The sequence below is a fragment of the Canis aureus genome, chromosome 33 (assembly GCF_053574225.1).
Source record: "Canis aureus isolate CA01 chromosome 33, VMU_Caureus_v.1.0, whole genome shotgun sequence".
In the NCBI taxonomy this organism is placed as follows: domain Eukaryota; kingdom Metazoa; phylum Chordata; class Mammalia; order Carnivora; family Canidae; genus Canis; species Canis aureus.
In genome coordinates this window covers 24454479-24473476 of record NC_135643.1, presented here as the reverse complement: position 1 = coordinate 24473476, position 18998 = coordinate 24454479, and the positions used below count along the sequence as shown (strand labels likewise).

Sequence of the window (18998 nt, the reverse complement as noted above, 5' to 3'; positions counted from 1 at the left end):
GATGTCAACAAATCAGTGAAAAGCTGGTTAGATATTTGTTGTTTGCCTGGCACTTTGTTTATTTGGCGTGGAAAGGACCTGGAGTACATGTACTCTTGCCTGCACATTGGTTGGGGTGGGGGGGGGATGGGAGATAGGAACAATTTACCACACTAAACAAGACTGTGTAATAGGCTTGTGGGATGGGAACCCCACAAAGTCAGGGAAACTGATGAAGGAGGATCTTGAATGCTCAGTCCAGTTATGGATGAAATCAGCAAGCAAGAGCATGGTATGTCCGTATAGGAGTTCTGTTATCTTTAAGGCCCTGGTGACTTGAGATTGCTATTCCATTGAGCCAAAAGCTGTTTGGCTTCTGTTTTCTAAAAGCAGAAGACAGTCTTATAGAAGACTGAGGAATCACTAAACTCTACCTCTGAAACTAGTGATACGTTGTATGTTAATTAATTGAATTTCAGTTAAAAAAAAAGAAAACCAAAATAAAGGCAGAAGACCAAAACAAATCAGAAACTGTTGGTAATTGAGGTTATTAGGTGCTGCTACACTTTTAAATATTAAAAGGGCATAAAAAGATGCAATTTAAATTGCATGTGTAAATGTGGCTGTTCTTAACTCTCTAGGGCTTCTGAACTATTTAGCCAGGTAACTTGAACTGAGTTTTGCTACTAAATTCAAAGAATGGTTTATTCTTCCACATTCCCATCGATATTTTTTCCTCAGGTATAATAAAATCTAGTGTAAAGAGGGGTCTGATTTTGCAAAGAGTTATTTAATCATTGTGAAGTTTAATCAGTGTTTTAGGTGGTTTGCAAAAAGCGCTATGAGTTCTAGAGACCCTGATACCTGAAAATATTTCAGTAACACTGTTCTATTTAATTTAAAATTTTCAATATGAAACTAAACATTTCTTCCTGAATATGAGTCATTAAAGTTCAGTTTATTAGTCACTAGTGACTGTGTGAATTTTATTTGAATTAAATCAATTTAAATGATGTTTAAAATTTAATTTAGATTCAGTATAATCAATTCCCTATATCAACTGAGTTTTTTATATTTTGTGACTGTAATATATTTTGTAATGGGGAGTCCTTATAATGGTGGTTTCCAAACTTTTGCATTTTTTAGTATCTTATGGTCATTTGTTTCATTTTGCCCTAAACTCAGTTTCCTCAATGATTTTCACATATTCTTAATGTTTAAGATAATAAAAACAAATTCATATCTGAAAAAAATACTGAGGTCAAAGGAAAACAAGAATTACTCCTGTTATCTCTCTCTTTTTAAAGATTTTATTTATTCATGAGAGACCCACAAAGAGAGAGGCAGAGACACGGGCAGAGGGAGAAGCATGCTTCCTGTGGGGAGCCTGATGTGGGACTCAATCCAGGAACCAAACCCCGAGATCACATCCTGAGCCAAAGGCAGACACTCAACCACTGAGCCACCCAGGCATCCCACTCCCATTATCTCCTTTATCTAAGTATTAAGAGATACCAATTCATTGATGTGACTTTCTTTAAAACTTTATTAGAAAATCTTTATTTGAATAATTCCTCTCTTAGCCCTGAAATATTCTAATGAGGTATTTATTTATTTATCTATCTATCTATCTATTTATTTATTTAATTTTTAATTTTTTTCTAATCAGGTTTTAAATAGCAGTATCTGGTCTAGAGCATCCACATTTTCAGTATTTTGAACAGTGTAAGATTGACCTGGTACTGAAAAGGGAAACTCAGATGTTTTATACTGTGTGTAGGAAACCCAGCAAGTTTCTCCTTTTCTTTTGAGTTGGAGGAGTCAGTTTAGTTCTCAGCTAGGCCCTGGCCTGCCCCACAGAAGCCTATATTGAGGGTCATTGCTGCCCTTTGCTTATAGGGAACATAATATTACAGTATAGCAGAGATTTGTCAATCTTGCTTAATACCTTGCTTAATGCATTTTTTTTAAAGATTTAATTTATTTATTCATGAGAGACACAGAGAAAGAGGCAGAGTGAGAAGCAGGCTCCCTGTGGGACGAGTGCCTGCAGGACTCGATCCCAGGATCCCAGGACCCCAACCTGAGCTGAATGCAGAGGCTCAGCCACTGAGCCACCCAGGTGCCCCATTGATGCATTTTTTTAATGCATTCATTTTGAATTATGTTTTCATTGATCTTTGAATTACTTTACGCATAGAATAACAGTATTCATCCTTAAAAATATCTTTATGGGTAGGTAGGTTGCTTGACTAATCTCTCCCGTAATTAGCTGCCTTGTTACCTGAGTAGAATTTTTTCTCTGGAATTTACCAATTTATCTTTGTTTGGGGGAGATTTTGCTTTGTGTCTGTTTCATCTTTGAGGATTTTGTCTGGCTGAGCAAGCAAGGAGATCCTGCTGTTTGGTAAAGAAGGGGAAAACAGCTGTTGTAACTAACTGTAAACCTGCCTTTCTGGCTAATGCAAGCTGTTTGCTCTTTGAAAAGCAGCTGCTGAAGGCTGTCCTATAATTCTAGCAGGAGCACAGGAAAATATCCTCTATTTGAATTGAAACATTCTGAGGCTTGGTCATTTCAGCCTGTCATCACTACTGTTTCTTCACATGCACAGGACTACTTTTTTACTGCAGCTTTTCATCACCTATTAAAGATGCAAGAAGCGAGCAGGCAAAGGAGATACTGTTAGATGCTCAGCAGGGCGAAGCTAATCACGGCAGCTATCTTTGAATAGCTTTTTTCCCCCAAAGAGATGAAGCATCGTTTTCATCTTACATAAGCAACCTACCATCCTTTGCAGATCTTCCCCTGCTGACCTGAATGTTCTTCCATTTCCATGCTAGTTCTTAACCACCCAGATGCCATCCTGTATTCTTAACTGTGACCCTTGGGTATATTTTGTTTCTCTCCATAGATTCAACATCTTGATTTTTTGGATTGGGATGTAATTTGAGTGCCTGTCAAGGTTTACAGACAGTAATTTCAAGAAATATATTTGCATTCTTTGATGCTCCCATGACTGTTGGCATGTGCTTGTGAGATAGTTGAGGTTACAGAGATGGTATTTTGGGAAATGGAGGAACTGTGGCAACATATAATTATGCATTTAGTAGAGGGTCAGGCGCATTCTCTATGTAGATTTCAACGATCTTTTTCACAGACCCTTTTATTTATTTATTTTTTAAAAGATTTTATTTATTTTATTCATGAAAGACGCAGGTAGACAGAGAGGCCGAGACACAGGCAGAGGGAGAAGCAGGCTCCATGCAGGGAACCCGACGTGGGACTCGATCCCGGGTCTCCAGGATCATACCCGGGGCTGAAGGCGCTGAGCCACCGGGCTGCCCTCACAGACCCTTTTATTAAGAGGCTAATATTTTGTTACATTCTGTCCTTCCAAATACTTTGTTTCACATTGAATGTATTTGATATTTGGACATAGGATTCTGAAAGGCAATTGCTTTTATCATTTTATTTTATTTTATTTTCCATTATGGTAAGTGTACTCTTTAATCCCCATCACCTATTTCACCCATCCCCCACCCACCTCCCCTCTGGTAGCCAGCAGTTTGTTCTCTATAGTTAAGAGTCTGTTTCTTGGTTTGTCTCTCTCTATCTTTTTTCCTTTGCTCATTTTTTTTTTTAAGATTTTATTTATTTATTCATGAGAGACACACAGAGAGAGAAGCAGAGACACAGGCAAAGGGAGAAGCAGGCTCCGTGCAGGGAGCCGGATGTGGGACTGGATCCCAGGTCTCTGGGATCATGCCCTGGGCCAAAAGCAGGCGCTCAACCGCTGAGCCACCCAGGCGTCCGAGCTCATTTGTTTCTTAAATTCCACATATGAGTGAAATTATATGGTATTTGTCTTTCCCTGACTGACCTTTTCCACTTAGCATAATATACTTTAGCTTCATCCACGTTGTTGCAAATGGCAAGATTTCATTCTTTTTATGGCTGAGTGATATTGCATTGTGTGTATATATATCACCTCTTCTTTATCCATTCAGCTATTCATGGACACTTGGGCTGCTTTCATAGTTTGGCTATTATCAGCTTTGTTGCTATAACCATCAAAGGGATGCATGTATCCCTTTGAATTCATGTTTTTATATTTTTGAGGTAAAAACCCAGTAGTGTGTTTCCTGGTTCATAAAAGTATCTTTGTTTTTTGCTTTATTCAGTGTTTATACACAAATTTCGATGTGTGCCTGCTAGTGTATTTCTCTTTGGGAAGTGAGAGATAAATGCAAGGTGGAGAACACCAGACTCAGGAAAACTGGGCGCTTGACTTGTCTTTATGCTCAGGACCTTTTTTTTTTTTTTTTTTTTTTTTAATTCATGAGAGGCACAGAGAGGGAGAGAGAGAGAGAGACAGAGACACAGGCAGAGGGAGAAGCAGGCTCCATGCAGGGAGCCCGACGTGGTTCTGCAGTTGGGGCCTTGGGAACCTTATCTACAAAGTGATGAGGAGATTGCTAAGTTTCTTGTGCTTTTAACATTCCATGTTTCTTTTCCTGTGTTCTTAATTTACGACAGTCATTACAACCTAGTGAGGGTACAAGTATAGAAGAATTCAGTTTTTCTTGAAGCTAGACAGACACAAGACTAAAGACTTGATAATTGCGGCTTAATTATCATCAGTTAAAACAAGGGTTTGGATATACTTTGAGAGTTTTTCTGGTAGTTATGGCCACATTTGAATTAAAGTAACTCAGCCATCTCTTATTTTTCTGCTTCTATGTCTTATTACAATTTTCTTTTCTCTTAAACAACTGAATAAGTACTTTTATTTTTTTAAGATTTTATTTTTGGGATCCCTGGGTGGCGCAGCGGTTTGGCGCCTGCCTTTGGCCCAGGGCGCGATCCTGGAGACCCGGGATCGAATCCCACATCGGGCTCCCGGTGCATGGAGCCTGCCTCTCCCTCTGCCTATGTCTCTGCCTCTCTCCCTTTCTCTCTCTGTGACTATCATAAATAAATTTTAAAAAAATTTTTTAAAAATTTTATTTTTAAGTAATGTCTACACACAACATGGGGCTTGAACTCATAACTCCAAGGACAGGAGTCACACGTACTACCAACTGAGGCAACCAGGCACCCCAAGCTGTTTTCTTTTCTTTCTTTTTTTTTTTTTTCTGACCACATCCCGACAAAGAAGTGAATATAAACGGAGCAAGCTGGCATACTTTAGAGGATTTTAAAGGTTAATGTATTGGCCACAGCTATACAAATTGGAACTGTCTTGATTGTTTGCATGAAGAAGCAGCACACATGATTATGGTTGAATAGCTACCTACTTTTTATACAAATTTCCATCTAAGTCAGATTCATGGTGGTTGGTCGGTTGGTTGGTTTTTAAAAGGACCTCACTGAGGGATCAGTGGTTTAACGCCTGCCTTCGGCCCAGTGTGTGATCCTGGAGTCCTGGAATCGAGTCCCACATCGGGCTCCTTGCATGGAGCCTGCGTCTCCCTCTGCTTGCGTCTCTGCCTCTCTCTCTCTCTCTCTCTTTCTGTCTCTCTCTCATGAACGAATAAAATCTAAAAATAAATAAATAAATAAAGGGACCTCACTAAATCAGTTTTTTCGAAAAATCTGAAAATTAGTCAGTGGCCAGAACCACATTCTCTGCTATCCCATGGGTTGCCTGCTGGATTGAGGTTCCATATAAACTAGAGACCATGGTCTCTTCTGCAGGGAGCAGGACGTCAGGTAGGGCATCCCTGAATCTCTGGGCCAGGGAAGGGCTCAAGTTGTAGAGAGAGCAGGTCAGCCTTGCCTGTCTACCCTGTTTTGATAGAATTCCTGTATTGTTTGGGCCCAGTGTTGATTAGAGTAAGGAAAGGATGTAAAATTTTGTTTAATTGGGAAGGATATCTGGGAGGGGATTTTGAGTCATATAATAGTTTTTCTTCTTAGCTACCTCCATCCCCAGTACTTTGTCCATTTTTGGAATTACTTGCATTCTACTGCAGGAGTGCTGGGAGTAATAGGTATTAGTTATTTTTTTAATCTCCATGTTTTATTTATTTTTATTTGTTTTATTTTTTATTTTATTTTTTTATTGGAGTGTAGTTGACACATAATGTTACATTAGTTTCAGGAGATTAAACAAATCTCTATGTTATGCTGTCCTCACCACAAGTAAAGCTACCATCGGGCACCATATCACTCTATTATCGTACCATTGACTGTGTTTTCTATGTTGTGCCTTTTCTTCTGTGACTTATTCATTTTATAATAGGAAGCCTGTATCTCCCACTCTCCTTTATCCATTTTGCCTATCCCCCTCCCAAACCTCTGCCCCTTTGGCAACCATCTTTGTTTTCCATATGTATATATCTATTTTTATCTTTTCTTTGTTTTGTTTTTTAGATTGCACATGTAAATGAAGTCACGGTATTTGTTTTCTCTGACTTACTTCATTTAGCATAAAAACTTCTAGATTCAGGGGCGCCTGGGTGGCTCAGTTGGTTAGGTGTCCAATTCCCGATTTTGGGTTGGGTCATGATCTTGGGCCTGAACCCTAAAACATGGGGCTCCCTGCTCAGCAGGGAATCTACTTCCCCTTTCTCTCTACCCCTCCCCCAGCTGTGTACTCCTTTTCTCTCTCTAAAAAAATAATAAATCTTAAAAAACAAAAACCAAACCTCTAGGTCCGTTCTTTTTTGTGACTGAGTAGTATTCCATTATACACGCATACACATTGTAGCCTCTTTATACATTCATCCATCAGTGGACACTCTTACTTAGGTTGCTTTTATATCTTGGCTGTTGTAAATAATGCTGCAGTAACCATAAGGATGCATATATCTTTTTCAAATTAGTGTTTTTGTTTTCTTTGGGTAAACACCAGTAGTGGAATTACTGGATCATATGGTATTTCTATTTTCAACTGTCTGAGGGATTTCCATAAGTTTTCCACAGTGGCTTCACCAATTTACATTCCCATCAACAGTGCATGAGGGTTCCTTTTTTTTTTTTTTTTTTTTAATTTTTATTTATTTATGATAGTCACACAGAGAGAGAGAGAGAGGCAGAAACACAGGCAGAGGGAGAAGCAGGCTCCATGCACCGGGAGCCCGACGTAGGATTCGATCCTGGGTCTCCAGGATCGCGCCCTGGGCCAAAGGCAGGCGCTAAACCACTGCGCCACCCAGGGATCCCGGTTCCTTTTTTTCTACATCCTCACCAACACTTGTTATTTCTTGTCTTTCTGATTCTAGCTATTCTTACTGATGTGAGGTGATATCTCATTGTGGTTTTGGTTGGATTTCCCTGATAATTAGTGATATTGAGCATCTTTTCATGTGTCTTTTGACCAGCTGTATGCCTTTTTTGGAAAAATGTTTGTTTAGATCCTCTGCCCATTTTTTAAATTGGATTATTTGTTTTTTTGGTGTTGAGTTGTATATGTTCTTTATATTTTGGATATTAACACCTTATAGGGTATATCATTTATGAATATCTTTCTGCATTCAGTAGGTTACCTTTTTATTTTGTTGATGGTTTTCTTTGCTGTGCAGAAGCTTTTTAGTTTGCTATAGTCCTGCTTGTTTATTTTTGCTTTTGTTTCCCTTACGTTAGGAGACATATCTAGAAAAATGTTGCTTGGCATGATGTTGGAGACATTACTCTCTATGTTTTCTTCTAGGAATTTTATAGTTTCATGTCTCACATTTAGGTCTTTAGTCCTTTTTGAGTCAATTTTTGAGTATAGTGTAAGAAAGTGGTCCAGTTTCATTCTTTTGCATGTAACTGTCCAATTTTCCTGGCACCATTTATTGACAAGACTGTCTTTTCCCATTGCATATTCTTGCCTCCTTTGTCATAAATCAATTGACCTATAATCATGGATTTATTTCTGGAGTCCTGATTCTGTTCCATTGATCTATGTGTGTATTTTTGTGCCAGTGTCATATTGTTTTGTAGTATATCTTGAAATCTGGAATCGTGATACTTCCAGCTTTGTTCTTTCTTGAGATTGCTTTGGCTATTTGCTGTAGGAGTGATGGGTATTCCTTAGGAAAAGCTAATTTATCAATCCTAGGAGAGGTATGACAGGAAGCTGTATTCTAGAAATGTTTTTTTTTTGTTGTTGTTGTTGTTTTTTTTTTTTTTTTGGTTGTTGTTTTAAGATTTTATTTATTCATGAGAGACACAGAGAAAGAGGCAAAGACATAGGCAGAGGAAGAAACAGGCTCCCTGTGGGGAGCCCAATTTAGGACCCAATACTGGAACCCTGGGAACATGCCCTGAGCCAAAGGCAGAAGCTCAACGCTGAGCCACCCAGGTGCCCCTATATGGATCTTAATTTATAAGAGGGAGCTCTCCTTAATAAAAAGATAGGATTATATGTTTAAAAAGTAACAAGCAAAAAGTATTACCAGGTAATACCAGGAAGATTATTGATGATTTAAGACTCTACATGTGCTTTAGGAAACTAAATTGCTTAAATTCTCCATGGCTTCTGAAACAAAGGGTTGTATTCCATTTGGAAGAAGAGGAGAGGGACAAATATGTTGGCATAGTGTCTCTACTGATGATGTGATAGACTTGCATGTGTTCATACTGAGTGTTTGAATTCTGCAGTCTTAGTTTTTTCAGTTAGTAGCACAAAAGGAAGTTAACTGGGTGAGCCTCAGAGGACTGCTGATTTCTTTAGAATTTTCCCTGTCAGAAATGTTAGAAACTGCCAGTAACCTTTGAGAACTGCATTATTTGTCTTCCTGCCAGAGGCTCTTACAAGCAGCTGATTTTTCACTGAAGAGAGGTGATAGGAAACATCCAAGGGGTTAGCTTGAACTTGGTGGTTATTAGTTGGTAGGAGGTACCTCGAGAGCAGAACTAAAATCTCTAGGTGAAAATTAAAGAAAAGGGGATTTCAAATCAATGTGAGGAAATGACTTTACAATAGGCATTAGTCAAGGCTAGCAAAAAGGGAAGGCTATTTTGTGAAGCAGAGGTTCTTTTCATGACAGATACTAGAGAGATTAGAATAGCCTTTTGAGGGAAATATTTTAGAATAGAGAGCAGTAAACTTTTTCTGTAAAGAGTCAGATAGTGAACATTTTAGGCTTTTGGGCTGTATCACCTTTGTTGCAACTGTTCGACTCAGCCATTGTAGTGCAAAGGCAACCAAAGACAACATGGTACACAAGTGAGCATGGTTGCTGTAGCCTGCTTGGCCTGCCATAACAAAATACCATATTCTGGGTGACTTCAACAACAGACATTGATTTCTTATGGTCTGGGAGCTGGGAAGGCTCAGATCAAGGTACTGGCTGATGGGTTTGTAGAGAGGGCTCTCTTTCTGGCTTGCAGACAGCTACCTTTCTTGCTGTGTCCTCACATGATTAGGGTGATGGGGAGGAAGAAAGAAAGACAGACAGGCAGACAGAAAGAAAGAAAGAGAGAGAAAGATGAAGGAAGGGAAGGAAAGAAAGAGGTAGATTTCTTCCTTTTAGAAGACCCAGACCTATCAGATTAAAGTCTCACCTTTATGACCTCATTTAACTTAAATACTTCCTAATGACCTTACCACAGTCATACTGGGGAGTTTGGGCTTCCACATATGAATTTTAGAGTGAGGGTGGGGACACACAATTCAGTCCATAGCAACTGTGTTCCAATAAAGTTTTTTTTAATAAAAACAGGAGGTAGGTCAGATTTGGCCCAAAGACCAATTGTTTGTCAGCCTATGGTCTAGAGTGAATTAAACACTTACCAGAAAGTAGACTAGGCAATCTGTCAACATACAGTTCAAAAGTTTTATGAATCTGTGCTGCTGTGATTAAAGACTCAGCCAAAAGATATATTTGATGTCTATCTTCACTTGTTATCATTAAAACAAATGCTCCCCTATGTAATTAAACTCTCTCCCTAATGTAAAGATTCTGAGCACCAATAAGACATGGTTTTGGCAGAAATTATTTGGATACAATTGGTATAATTTAGAAGTTAAGGATTTAGTCTCTAGTTTCAGACTGTCTTGGTTTTTGTCCAAGCTCTGCAACTTACTAACAGTGTGACCTTGGGTAAGTTACCTACCTCCTCTGTGCTTCAGTTTTCTCATCTATACAATGGTGATAATAATAGAATTTACCTTATAGAAATGTTGTGATTCTTATTTTTTATTTATTTATTTATTATTATTATTTTTTAAATGTTGTGATTCTTGAATAAGTTAATGAATGTTGAGAGCATAAAACAGTGCCCAGCTCACAGGAAGTTCTTGGTGTTATCTATTATTATTTCTTTTTTTTTTTTGAGATTTTATTTATTTATTCATGACAGACACAGAGAGAGAGAGAGAGAGAGAGAGAGAGAGAGAGGGAGAGGCAGAGACACAGGCAAAGGGAGAAGCAGGCTCCATGCAGGGAGCCTGATGTGGGACTCGATTCCGGGTCCCCAGGATCAGGCCCTGGGCTGAAGGCAGCGCTAAACTGCTGGGCCACCAGGGCTGCCCCTATTATTATTTCTTGAAATAAGAGATAGTAAGGGAAGCAAAGGGACTGTGATAGGGAGCTAAAGGTCACGTAGCTATCAAAGATTTAGGGATATTTTAGAAAATAAATACCTTTGGATCAGATTGTAGTGTGTGTTTCTGTTTAAAAACAATAAAAATGCTGTAAAAGGAAACTTGAGAGACTTACTATATACTTGATAGGAGAAAAGTATTTTTAACAATCAAGTGTGGTTGTCTTGATATATGTTACTATATCTTAGGAAAACTGGACTCTATGTGTGGGTAAACTCCAGAATTGGCTGGATCAGAACAGATTAATTCAGGGTTCATTGACTAGTGTTCCTAAAAATGGATCATCTAAGGGGCACCTGGGTGGCTCAGTTGGTTAAGCCATCTGCCTTCAGCTCAGGTCACGATCCCAGGGTCCTGAGATAGAGCCCCATGTCTGGTTACCTGCTCAGTGAAGAGTCTGCTTCTCTCTCTTCCCCTCCCTGCACCCTGCTTGTGTGCTCTCTCTCTCTCTCTCTCTCTCTCAGAGAGAGAGTACAGGTGAGAGAGCACAAGTGGGGGTAGCAGCAGAGGGAGAAGCAGACTCCCCACTGAGCAGGGAGCCAGATGCCAGGCTCAGTCCCAGAACTGGAGATCATGACCTGAGCTGCAGGCAGCCTCTTAACTGACTGAGCCACACAGGTGCTCCTAAATAAGTAAGACCTTAAAAAGAGAGAATGGATCATTTTATAAATAAAAACAGTTCTTAAGTCTAGGATTAGTTTTAACTTCCATGTACAACCAATCTATGTATGCATTTGATTTTTTTTTAAAGATTTTATTTATTTATTCATGAGAGACACACACAGAGAGGCAGAGACATAAGCAGAGGGAGAAGCAGGCTCCTCACAGGGAGCCAGATGAGGGACTTGGTCCTGGACCTGGGATCACATCCTGAGCCAAAGGCAGATGCTCAACCGCTGAGCCACTCAGGTGTCCCTGTACTTTTGATTTATGTGAGATGCAGATGTGGTCCTACATTTGTGAGGAATGACAGTTATAAAATCTTTGCTCACTGATCAGTATATACACTTTTCCTTCATTTGCAGCAGAGCCATGTTTTTTAGTCCCCTCCTTATTTGTAGGAGAAGGGTCTCTAAGATATTTCCCAGCTGATAACCTCCTTCTGTCCCTTCTTCACAGAGAAAAATAGAAGCCTCTAAGCAGGAAATTCCTTAGTTTCTTGCCATAGATCATACAAAGCTAAGTGCATCTGCACCAGTCAACCGTTCTCCTTTCTGTGGCTGTAAGGAATGAGAACTCTTGTTGGTGGTTCTGACATCTTGCCTACCCAGCCTTTTTGGATACTTCCTCCCTGGTTTCTCCCGTGAAGCCTAAAAAATGTGGATCTGTTTTTCCACTCTACTCTTGCCCAAAGCCTGCTTTGACATGTCTTACTTTACAACCAAAACCAAAACAGATTCAATTCTGGAGACATTAAACAATATAAGTTTAATGGATGATGGAGGAAGGGGTTATATTGCATATAATGTAAAACGCTACTTCAGAACTCCCTTGAAACATTCTACCCCATTCACAAACTCCACTCCCAAAGTGTTATTCCTTGGCAGCTGTCTCATCTTTCTTTTCTCCCTGTGACCTTCCTCTTCAGCTTGACTCCCTTTTTCTTTTCTTCCTCTCTGTTGCAAGATTTTCCAAGTGGCACCTTCTATCCCTTTTGCACAGACAGAAATTTCATGTCTCTGCTTCTTTTGTTTTTATCCTGCTGTATCATTGTGATGGGCCCTTTGTAATTTTTTTTAAAAATACAGATCTGATTATGTTATCCTTTTTGGTGAAAAATCTCCAGCGGCTCCTCATTGGTCTAGGATAGAGTTGCCAGGCTCCTCACATGAGCTGAACCCTGCTTACTTCCTCAGTAACACGGATCTCCCTCTCTGACCAGTTTCATTATTGTTCAATTTTTTTTTAAAGATTTTATTTATTTATTCATGAGAGACAGAGAGAGAGAGAGAGAGAGAGAGAGAGAGGCAGAGACACAGGCAGAGGGAGAAGCAGGCTCCATGCTGGAAGCCCGATGCAGGACTCAATCTCAGGACCTGGGGATCACGACCTCAGCCAAAGGCAGACGCTCAACCACTGAACCACCCAGGCTGCCCTCAAGTTTTCGTTAATGGCATTGTTCTCCTCAGTCATGGCTCTTCACCCTTTCTTTTCATTGTGCCTAGAATACTTCTCATCTGCCTCTGAATTTAGCTAAAGCATCCTCCTGGGCCCAACTAGATACTGATTTTTCATAAAGGCCTTCCCTCACCCTATGTAAGTGAAGTGACCTTCCTTCCTGTGTATATTTTCTCAGAACAACCTTATATTTCTCCCACCCTGGTATTTTATCACTTTTATATTTGTCTATATTCCATTAGATTCTTAACTAATGAGGTTAGGGACCATGTTTATCCTGATCACCATGTAATTGCTATCACTTAGCAAAGTACATAGCACATAGAATGTTCTCACTAAATATTTCTTGGTTAAATACATTTAAAATAACAGTTGACTGTTGAACAACCTGGGGATTAGGGGTGCTAATCCCTGTGCAGTTGAAAGTTCACATATAACTTTTTTTTTTTTGTAAGTTATCTCTACACCCAATGTGGAGCGTGAACTCACAACTCTAAGATCAAGAATTGTGAGCTCTACTGACTGAGCCAGCCAGGTACCCCATTGACTCTCCCAAAACTTTACTACTCCTAGCCTGCTGTTGACCAGAAGCCTTACAAATAACAGATAGAGGTGATTAACAGATATTTTGTATATGCATTATATACTGTACTCTTAAAATAATACCTAACTTTTTTTTTCCGTATTTCTAAGCTATGTAGTTCAACTGTGAGTTTTTTCAAATTGTCACAAATCTTCGAAAAAATTTTCCAATATGTTTTTTGAAAAAAAGTCCTCATGGGGCACCTGGTTGGTTTAGTGGTTGAACGTCTGCCATGATCCTGGGGTCCTGAGATCGAGTTTTGCATTGGGCTCCCTGCATGGAGCCTGCTTCTCTTCTTTCTGCCTATGTCACTGCCTCTCTCTGTGTCTCTCATGAATAAATAAATAAAATCTTGGGACACCTGGGTGGCTCAGTGGTTGAATATTGGGTTGCCTGCCGAGAGCCTGCTTCTCCCTCTGCCTATGTCTCTGTCTTTCTCATGAATAAATAAATAAAATCTTTAAAAAAAAATCTTAAAAAAAATCCTCATATAAGTGGACCCGTGCAGTTCAAACCAATGTTGTTCAAGGGTCAACTATATATTTGTTTTTTTCATACCTAATTCTACTACATCTAAGTTTATACCTTATTATATGGCTTTAAAACTGAATTTGGGGATGCCTGAGCGGCTCAGCGGTTGAGCATCTGCCTTTGGCTCAGGACATGATCCCAGGGTCCTGGGATCGAGTCCCACATCAGGCTCCCTGCGTGAAGCCTGCTTCTACCTCTGCCTATGTCTCTGCCTCTCTCTCCGTGTCTCTCATGAATAAATAAATAAAACCTTTAAAATAAAAAAATAAAATAAAAACTCTGTATTTTTACTTTGTCTTATGAAAAGGAATAAGCATGTATCAATCTTAGAAAATCTATTATATTTTCATTTGTGACATTCTACTCATGTCCTATTTATAAAGTTTTTATGACTTAATGATTGTCACATTTTTAGAGTAGAAGTATATAAGACACATACTTTTGGTTATTCTTCTTCAAAATGAATGATGTAATAAAACACAAAAAAACAAAATGAATGATCAAGCTCCCAAGATTAAATGAGAATTTCCACTGGACTTTTTGTCATGACTGCATCTGTGGAGTGCTTATTAGTTTAGAAGCTGCTTTTTAGTCTTTTCTTCAATGAATCCTAAGGAGTATAGCAATAATAATGCGTGGCATATTTCATATATATATATATGTGTATATATATACATATATATGTATGTGTGTGTATATATGTTTCTTTTTTTTTCTCTATGCCTTAGATAACCATACCCAGGTGTGGAGTCTTGAAATAGAGTCTTCTTTTGATGTTGTCAGCCCAAAGCCAATTTCTGGTCAAGTGATCGTATCCATACCTAAACTGCAAACACAGCAGACATACAGCATTGAACTTCAACCTGGGGAAAGGATTGTTGAGCTATTTGTGAAAATTAATAAGGTGAATGATGGCACTTCCTCAGAATCACCAGACGAAAAGCAGTACTATTCAAAAGAAATGGCTAGAAAGAGGGGACTGAGTATGAAATAAAAATATACCTTTCTATTTTCTCCTTCACTTTTAACCTCTCATATATTTTGTGTGTTATGAACTAAGGAATGATATTCCCAAATTTTAAGATTAAGAAAATGGAGAATATGTGATTTGGCATACTTTTATCTCAAGAAGTCAGCTGTTTTGTATCTTAATTTTTCTGTACTGTTTGCAGTATCCTAAATCCAAAATACATTTTAAGCATTAAATTTAAATACAGTGATTACTTTTGGTACGTATTAATTATTTTAAATATTGGTGCTTATTTTACATGCAGAATTCTAAATCTAAACTCATGATCTTTCATGGGTTGAAGTGAGCTGGATTTTCCCTTTTCCCTTTCCTTTTCTTATTCCTCTGATTGATTGTTGTGAACTGAACAGGATGAAGTAAAGCAACATTCAGTGACTATTCAGATAAAGTGAGAACTCCAAACAATTTCTAGTTCTGGGCTTGAAAGAAGAGTCAACCTCAAAGTCCAATTCTTAGTGTTAATAATACAGAGTAAATGTAAGCTTCAGTGTTGGAAATAATTGTTTCTCTGAAAACCTATGTTATTCTATTCTTTTCTTTTCCTTTTGGTGTATTAATCCATGCTAAACACCTAGCATGTTGATTTTTAAATATTATCTATGGAATGGTATAATTTGGCATAATATAGAACCTAGAATTTCTGTGTTTGACTCTATGAAACATTGATATAATACTCATAATCACTATATTATTTTGATGAAAATTTGCCACAGATTACTTACAATTACTTACATTGTTTCTTGAAAGAATGTTACTGTAGAAACTTGGTGGCCTCGTGGACATGGACACCAGACTGGATACAACATGACAATTCTTTTTAAACTGGTTAGAGGCTTAAGTATTGAAAAATCAACTAAGGTAAGCAAATGCTTTAAAATATTTTGTGAGGAAAAAAGTATGTTTCTTGTTAGAACAGCCATATAGATCTTTGTAAGAAAAGAAACCAGAAGAGCTCCTGTGATCTCACTCACTCAGAGAGCCATTAGTGACAGTTACATGCATTCCAAAGCTTCTCTGTGTATCTATATTTATAAATGGATCAGACTTTACATGTTATTTTATTTATAAATATTCTCCTGTGTTTGTAAATTGTACATTGTATCAAAGTAATACATATGTATAATTTTAAAGCTCAGATATTATCAGAAGGTAACAGGGTACCTTGCCCATCCCTTCTTATTCCTATTTTCTATTCCTCAGAATCAATCATTTTTAACTTTTGTTTATTTCTTCTGTTTATTTTCATTTTCCCAAATAACATGCTTCTACTGGTGTTTTCTAATTTTTCAGTTTGATGTAATATCTACTGACTTCAAACCTAGGGGATGAAGACATAATTCTTTCACATGATTCTCTCTCATGACCCCTGCTTGGCCCCCAGTGTACACATTTTGCCTCCCTCTGCCCTCCCCATGTCATCCAATGGCCATTTTTGTTACTTTAGTATTCAGTGTTTACATTATTATATTACAAATACACTATTCAAAGCTGAAGCACATGGTATATTAAAATCATATTTTCTTTCTTTTGCAACTTTCTGTTTTCCTCAGAGTTAATAATTGTCTCATGTTACCAGTTGCTTTGTTTTTCTTTTATCTTCCCCTAAATCAGGTACAAACTCTCTTACATACTTGAAATATCCTTAAATTTAGTCACACTCCTAGATGCTCTATCCATTGTTTATTACTATTATTATTCTTTTAATTTTTGTTATCTCTCAAAACTCTCTCTTCTAGAGCCATTTCTAGAGTAACCAAGGAAGAGCATCTCCCTGATCTTAACTTGGTTACTCTCTAGATCTTCTACTTAACTGTTGTCTTGGAACTTCCTTTTATTATTCTTGGAATTTTCTTCATTTGTCTTCTAGGAATTCTAGGTATTCCCTTCATCTTTTCTTCTGGATTAAACATGGAACCCTGTTTCTTTGGACTTATTGTTTATCTTTTTTTAAATTTGACTTTCCACTTTTGCTGACTTTCCACTTTTGCTGATACACTTTTTCCAATAGATTCCTGAGAACAGCTGAGTGAAGTAAGTCAGTCGGAGAAGGACAAACATTATATGTTCTCATTCATTTGGGGAATATAAATAATAGTGAAAGGGAATATAAGGGCAGGGAGAAGAAATGTGTGGGAAATATCAGAAAGGGAGACAGAACGTAGAGACTGCTGACTCTGGGAAACGAACTAGGGGTGGTGGAGGGGGAGGAGGGCGGGGGGTGGGAGTGAATGGGTGACGGGCACTGGGGGTTATTCTGTATGTTAGTAAATTGAACACCAATAAAAAATTAAAAAAAAATAAAATAAAATAAATAAAAAAATAAAAAAACAATAAAAAAAAGATTCCTGAGAACAGGTGTGTAGGAGATAACATTTTTGAGAACTTAGAAACATGCAAATACATAAAGTCTATCCTCACAGTCACTTGATAGTTTGGCTGTGTATGGGAGTCTAGGTTGGAAATAATTTTCCTTCAGAATCTTGAAGACATTGTTTCATTAGCTTTCAGTATTTTTGTTTTGAAATATAATTACATTCTAATTTTCGTTTTCTTGTATAGGACTATGTTGGCTTCTGGAAGCTTTTAGGATTTATTTATCTCTAATAATCTAAATTTAAACATTTGAAAATGAGTGGATTTTTGTTGTACTTGTTCTTGTGCTAGTTATCCTTATGGGCTCTTCCAATTTAGAAACTCAATCTGGAAATTTTCTTATATCTTTTATAGTTTTTATTCATCTTTGTTTTAATTTTTTGATACAACTGTTAATCAGATATTGGCCCTCCTAGACTGAGCAATATTTTTAGATTTTCCCCTCTGTATTCCATCTCATCTTTTTATTCTGTCTTTTGGTCTCTTGTTATTCCCACTAGAGATCTTCCTTGAGTGCCTGGTGATCCTTGGTGTCCATTCTGAAGATTAACTCACAAAAATACAGATAAGAAGTCCTATAAGAGCTTCAATATTTGTTATTCAAATGGAAACCCAGCTTTATCATGTGGTGATGCCCACATATCAGTAGCTATAGATCGTGTGTGTGTGTGTGTGTGTGTGTGTGTGTGTGTGTGTGTGTGTTTAGCTTTGCCAGTGAGGACATTCTCCACTTTCCTGCCTGGAGAATATAAGACTGGTTGTTACCATTCAGGGAATCTAGTGGCAGAAGAGGACTAAGGTTCTGACATGCAGCATGTAGTTTCATCGGTTCTCCTTCTCTCAGTGTGCTTTGTATCTTCAAACCTCTTTGATTCTGAAAGGTAAATGATAGGTGAGACTCAGGATCCCTTTTCCAAACAGTGTACTTGAGTTCTGCTTTTAGAATTAAAATACCTTATGTAGGTCATTATACATAAAGCTGCCTTTTCATGTCACTTTAAAAATTCTAAAATTGAGTCAAGATCAAAACTGGAGTGATCTAGAGAGGACAATGGGGAAAAGTAGTCCCTGTACTCCAAAATACTGCTCTCAAAGTAACTAGAAAAATCTCTGCCCCCTCCTCCATCTGTCAGGGACTATTATTAAAAAAAATACAATAAAAATGTTTCCTCCTGAAAGTATAACCATCTATTTTTGTCTCTAAATCTGTGAATAAACCTTGTGGTAATCTTAGCTAGAGGATATTGAAAGGAAAATATATCTTTAGTCTAAAGAAATGACTAAATCCTGCCTGGTTTGAGATACAGCACTAAGGATTAGAAAGAATAGCACTTTGGAATTTATTAGCTATAGGCTACTTATTTAATCCTTCAAGTTTCATTTCCTTACATGTAAAATGGGGCAGTAAAGATGAAATAACCTGGATCTAGCTTATAATAGTGTATTGTAAATAGTACTAATCTTAATCCCTTTCATAGATCTCCTCCTTCCCCCAACAGCAACCTTTGGTGTTTGCAGTTGGCTGGTGTTATACTCTGGTGTCAACCCTTATATTTGGTGTTACCTCTTCTTGGAGCCAGACACCATGCTAAATATGGAAATTAGAAGCTCATTATCTATTTTTTCTTTGTTTAATCATGCTCTATATTTTCTGAGACATTGTGAGTGTGTGTGTGTGTCCACAGCATATGTAGGGAGAATATCCTAGAGTTGTCTAAAGGGCCAAAACATTTATTCTTATTCTAACCTTCTTGGTGGAAGATGTCTGCTCTCTCACATGTTGAATTGTTGTGTGTTATTTTCATGAAAGGAAGAAGAACTTCTATGTTTTTTTGTTTGTGGG

General features: G+C 37.9%; 1 protein-coding gene across 1 annotated transcript in view; it reads left to right on the top strand.

Moving 5' to 3' along the window:
* MANBA (mannosidase beta) overlaps window positions 1–18998 on the top strand; it is a 115151-nt gene that overhangs the window by 27888 nt on the left and 68265 nt on the right. Inside the window, exons 6-7 of the mRNA XM_077882147.1 lie at window positions 14481–14656; window positions 15530–15640. Of these exons, the coding sequence (XP_077738273.1) occupies window positions 14481–14656; window positions 15530–15640 (287 nt within the window). The remainder of the gene's footprint in view (window positions 1–14480; window positions 14657–15529; window positions 15641–18998) is intronic.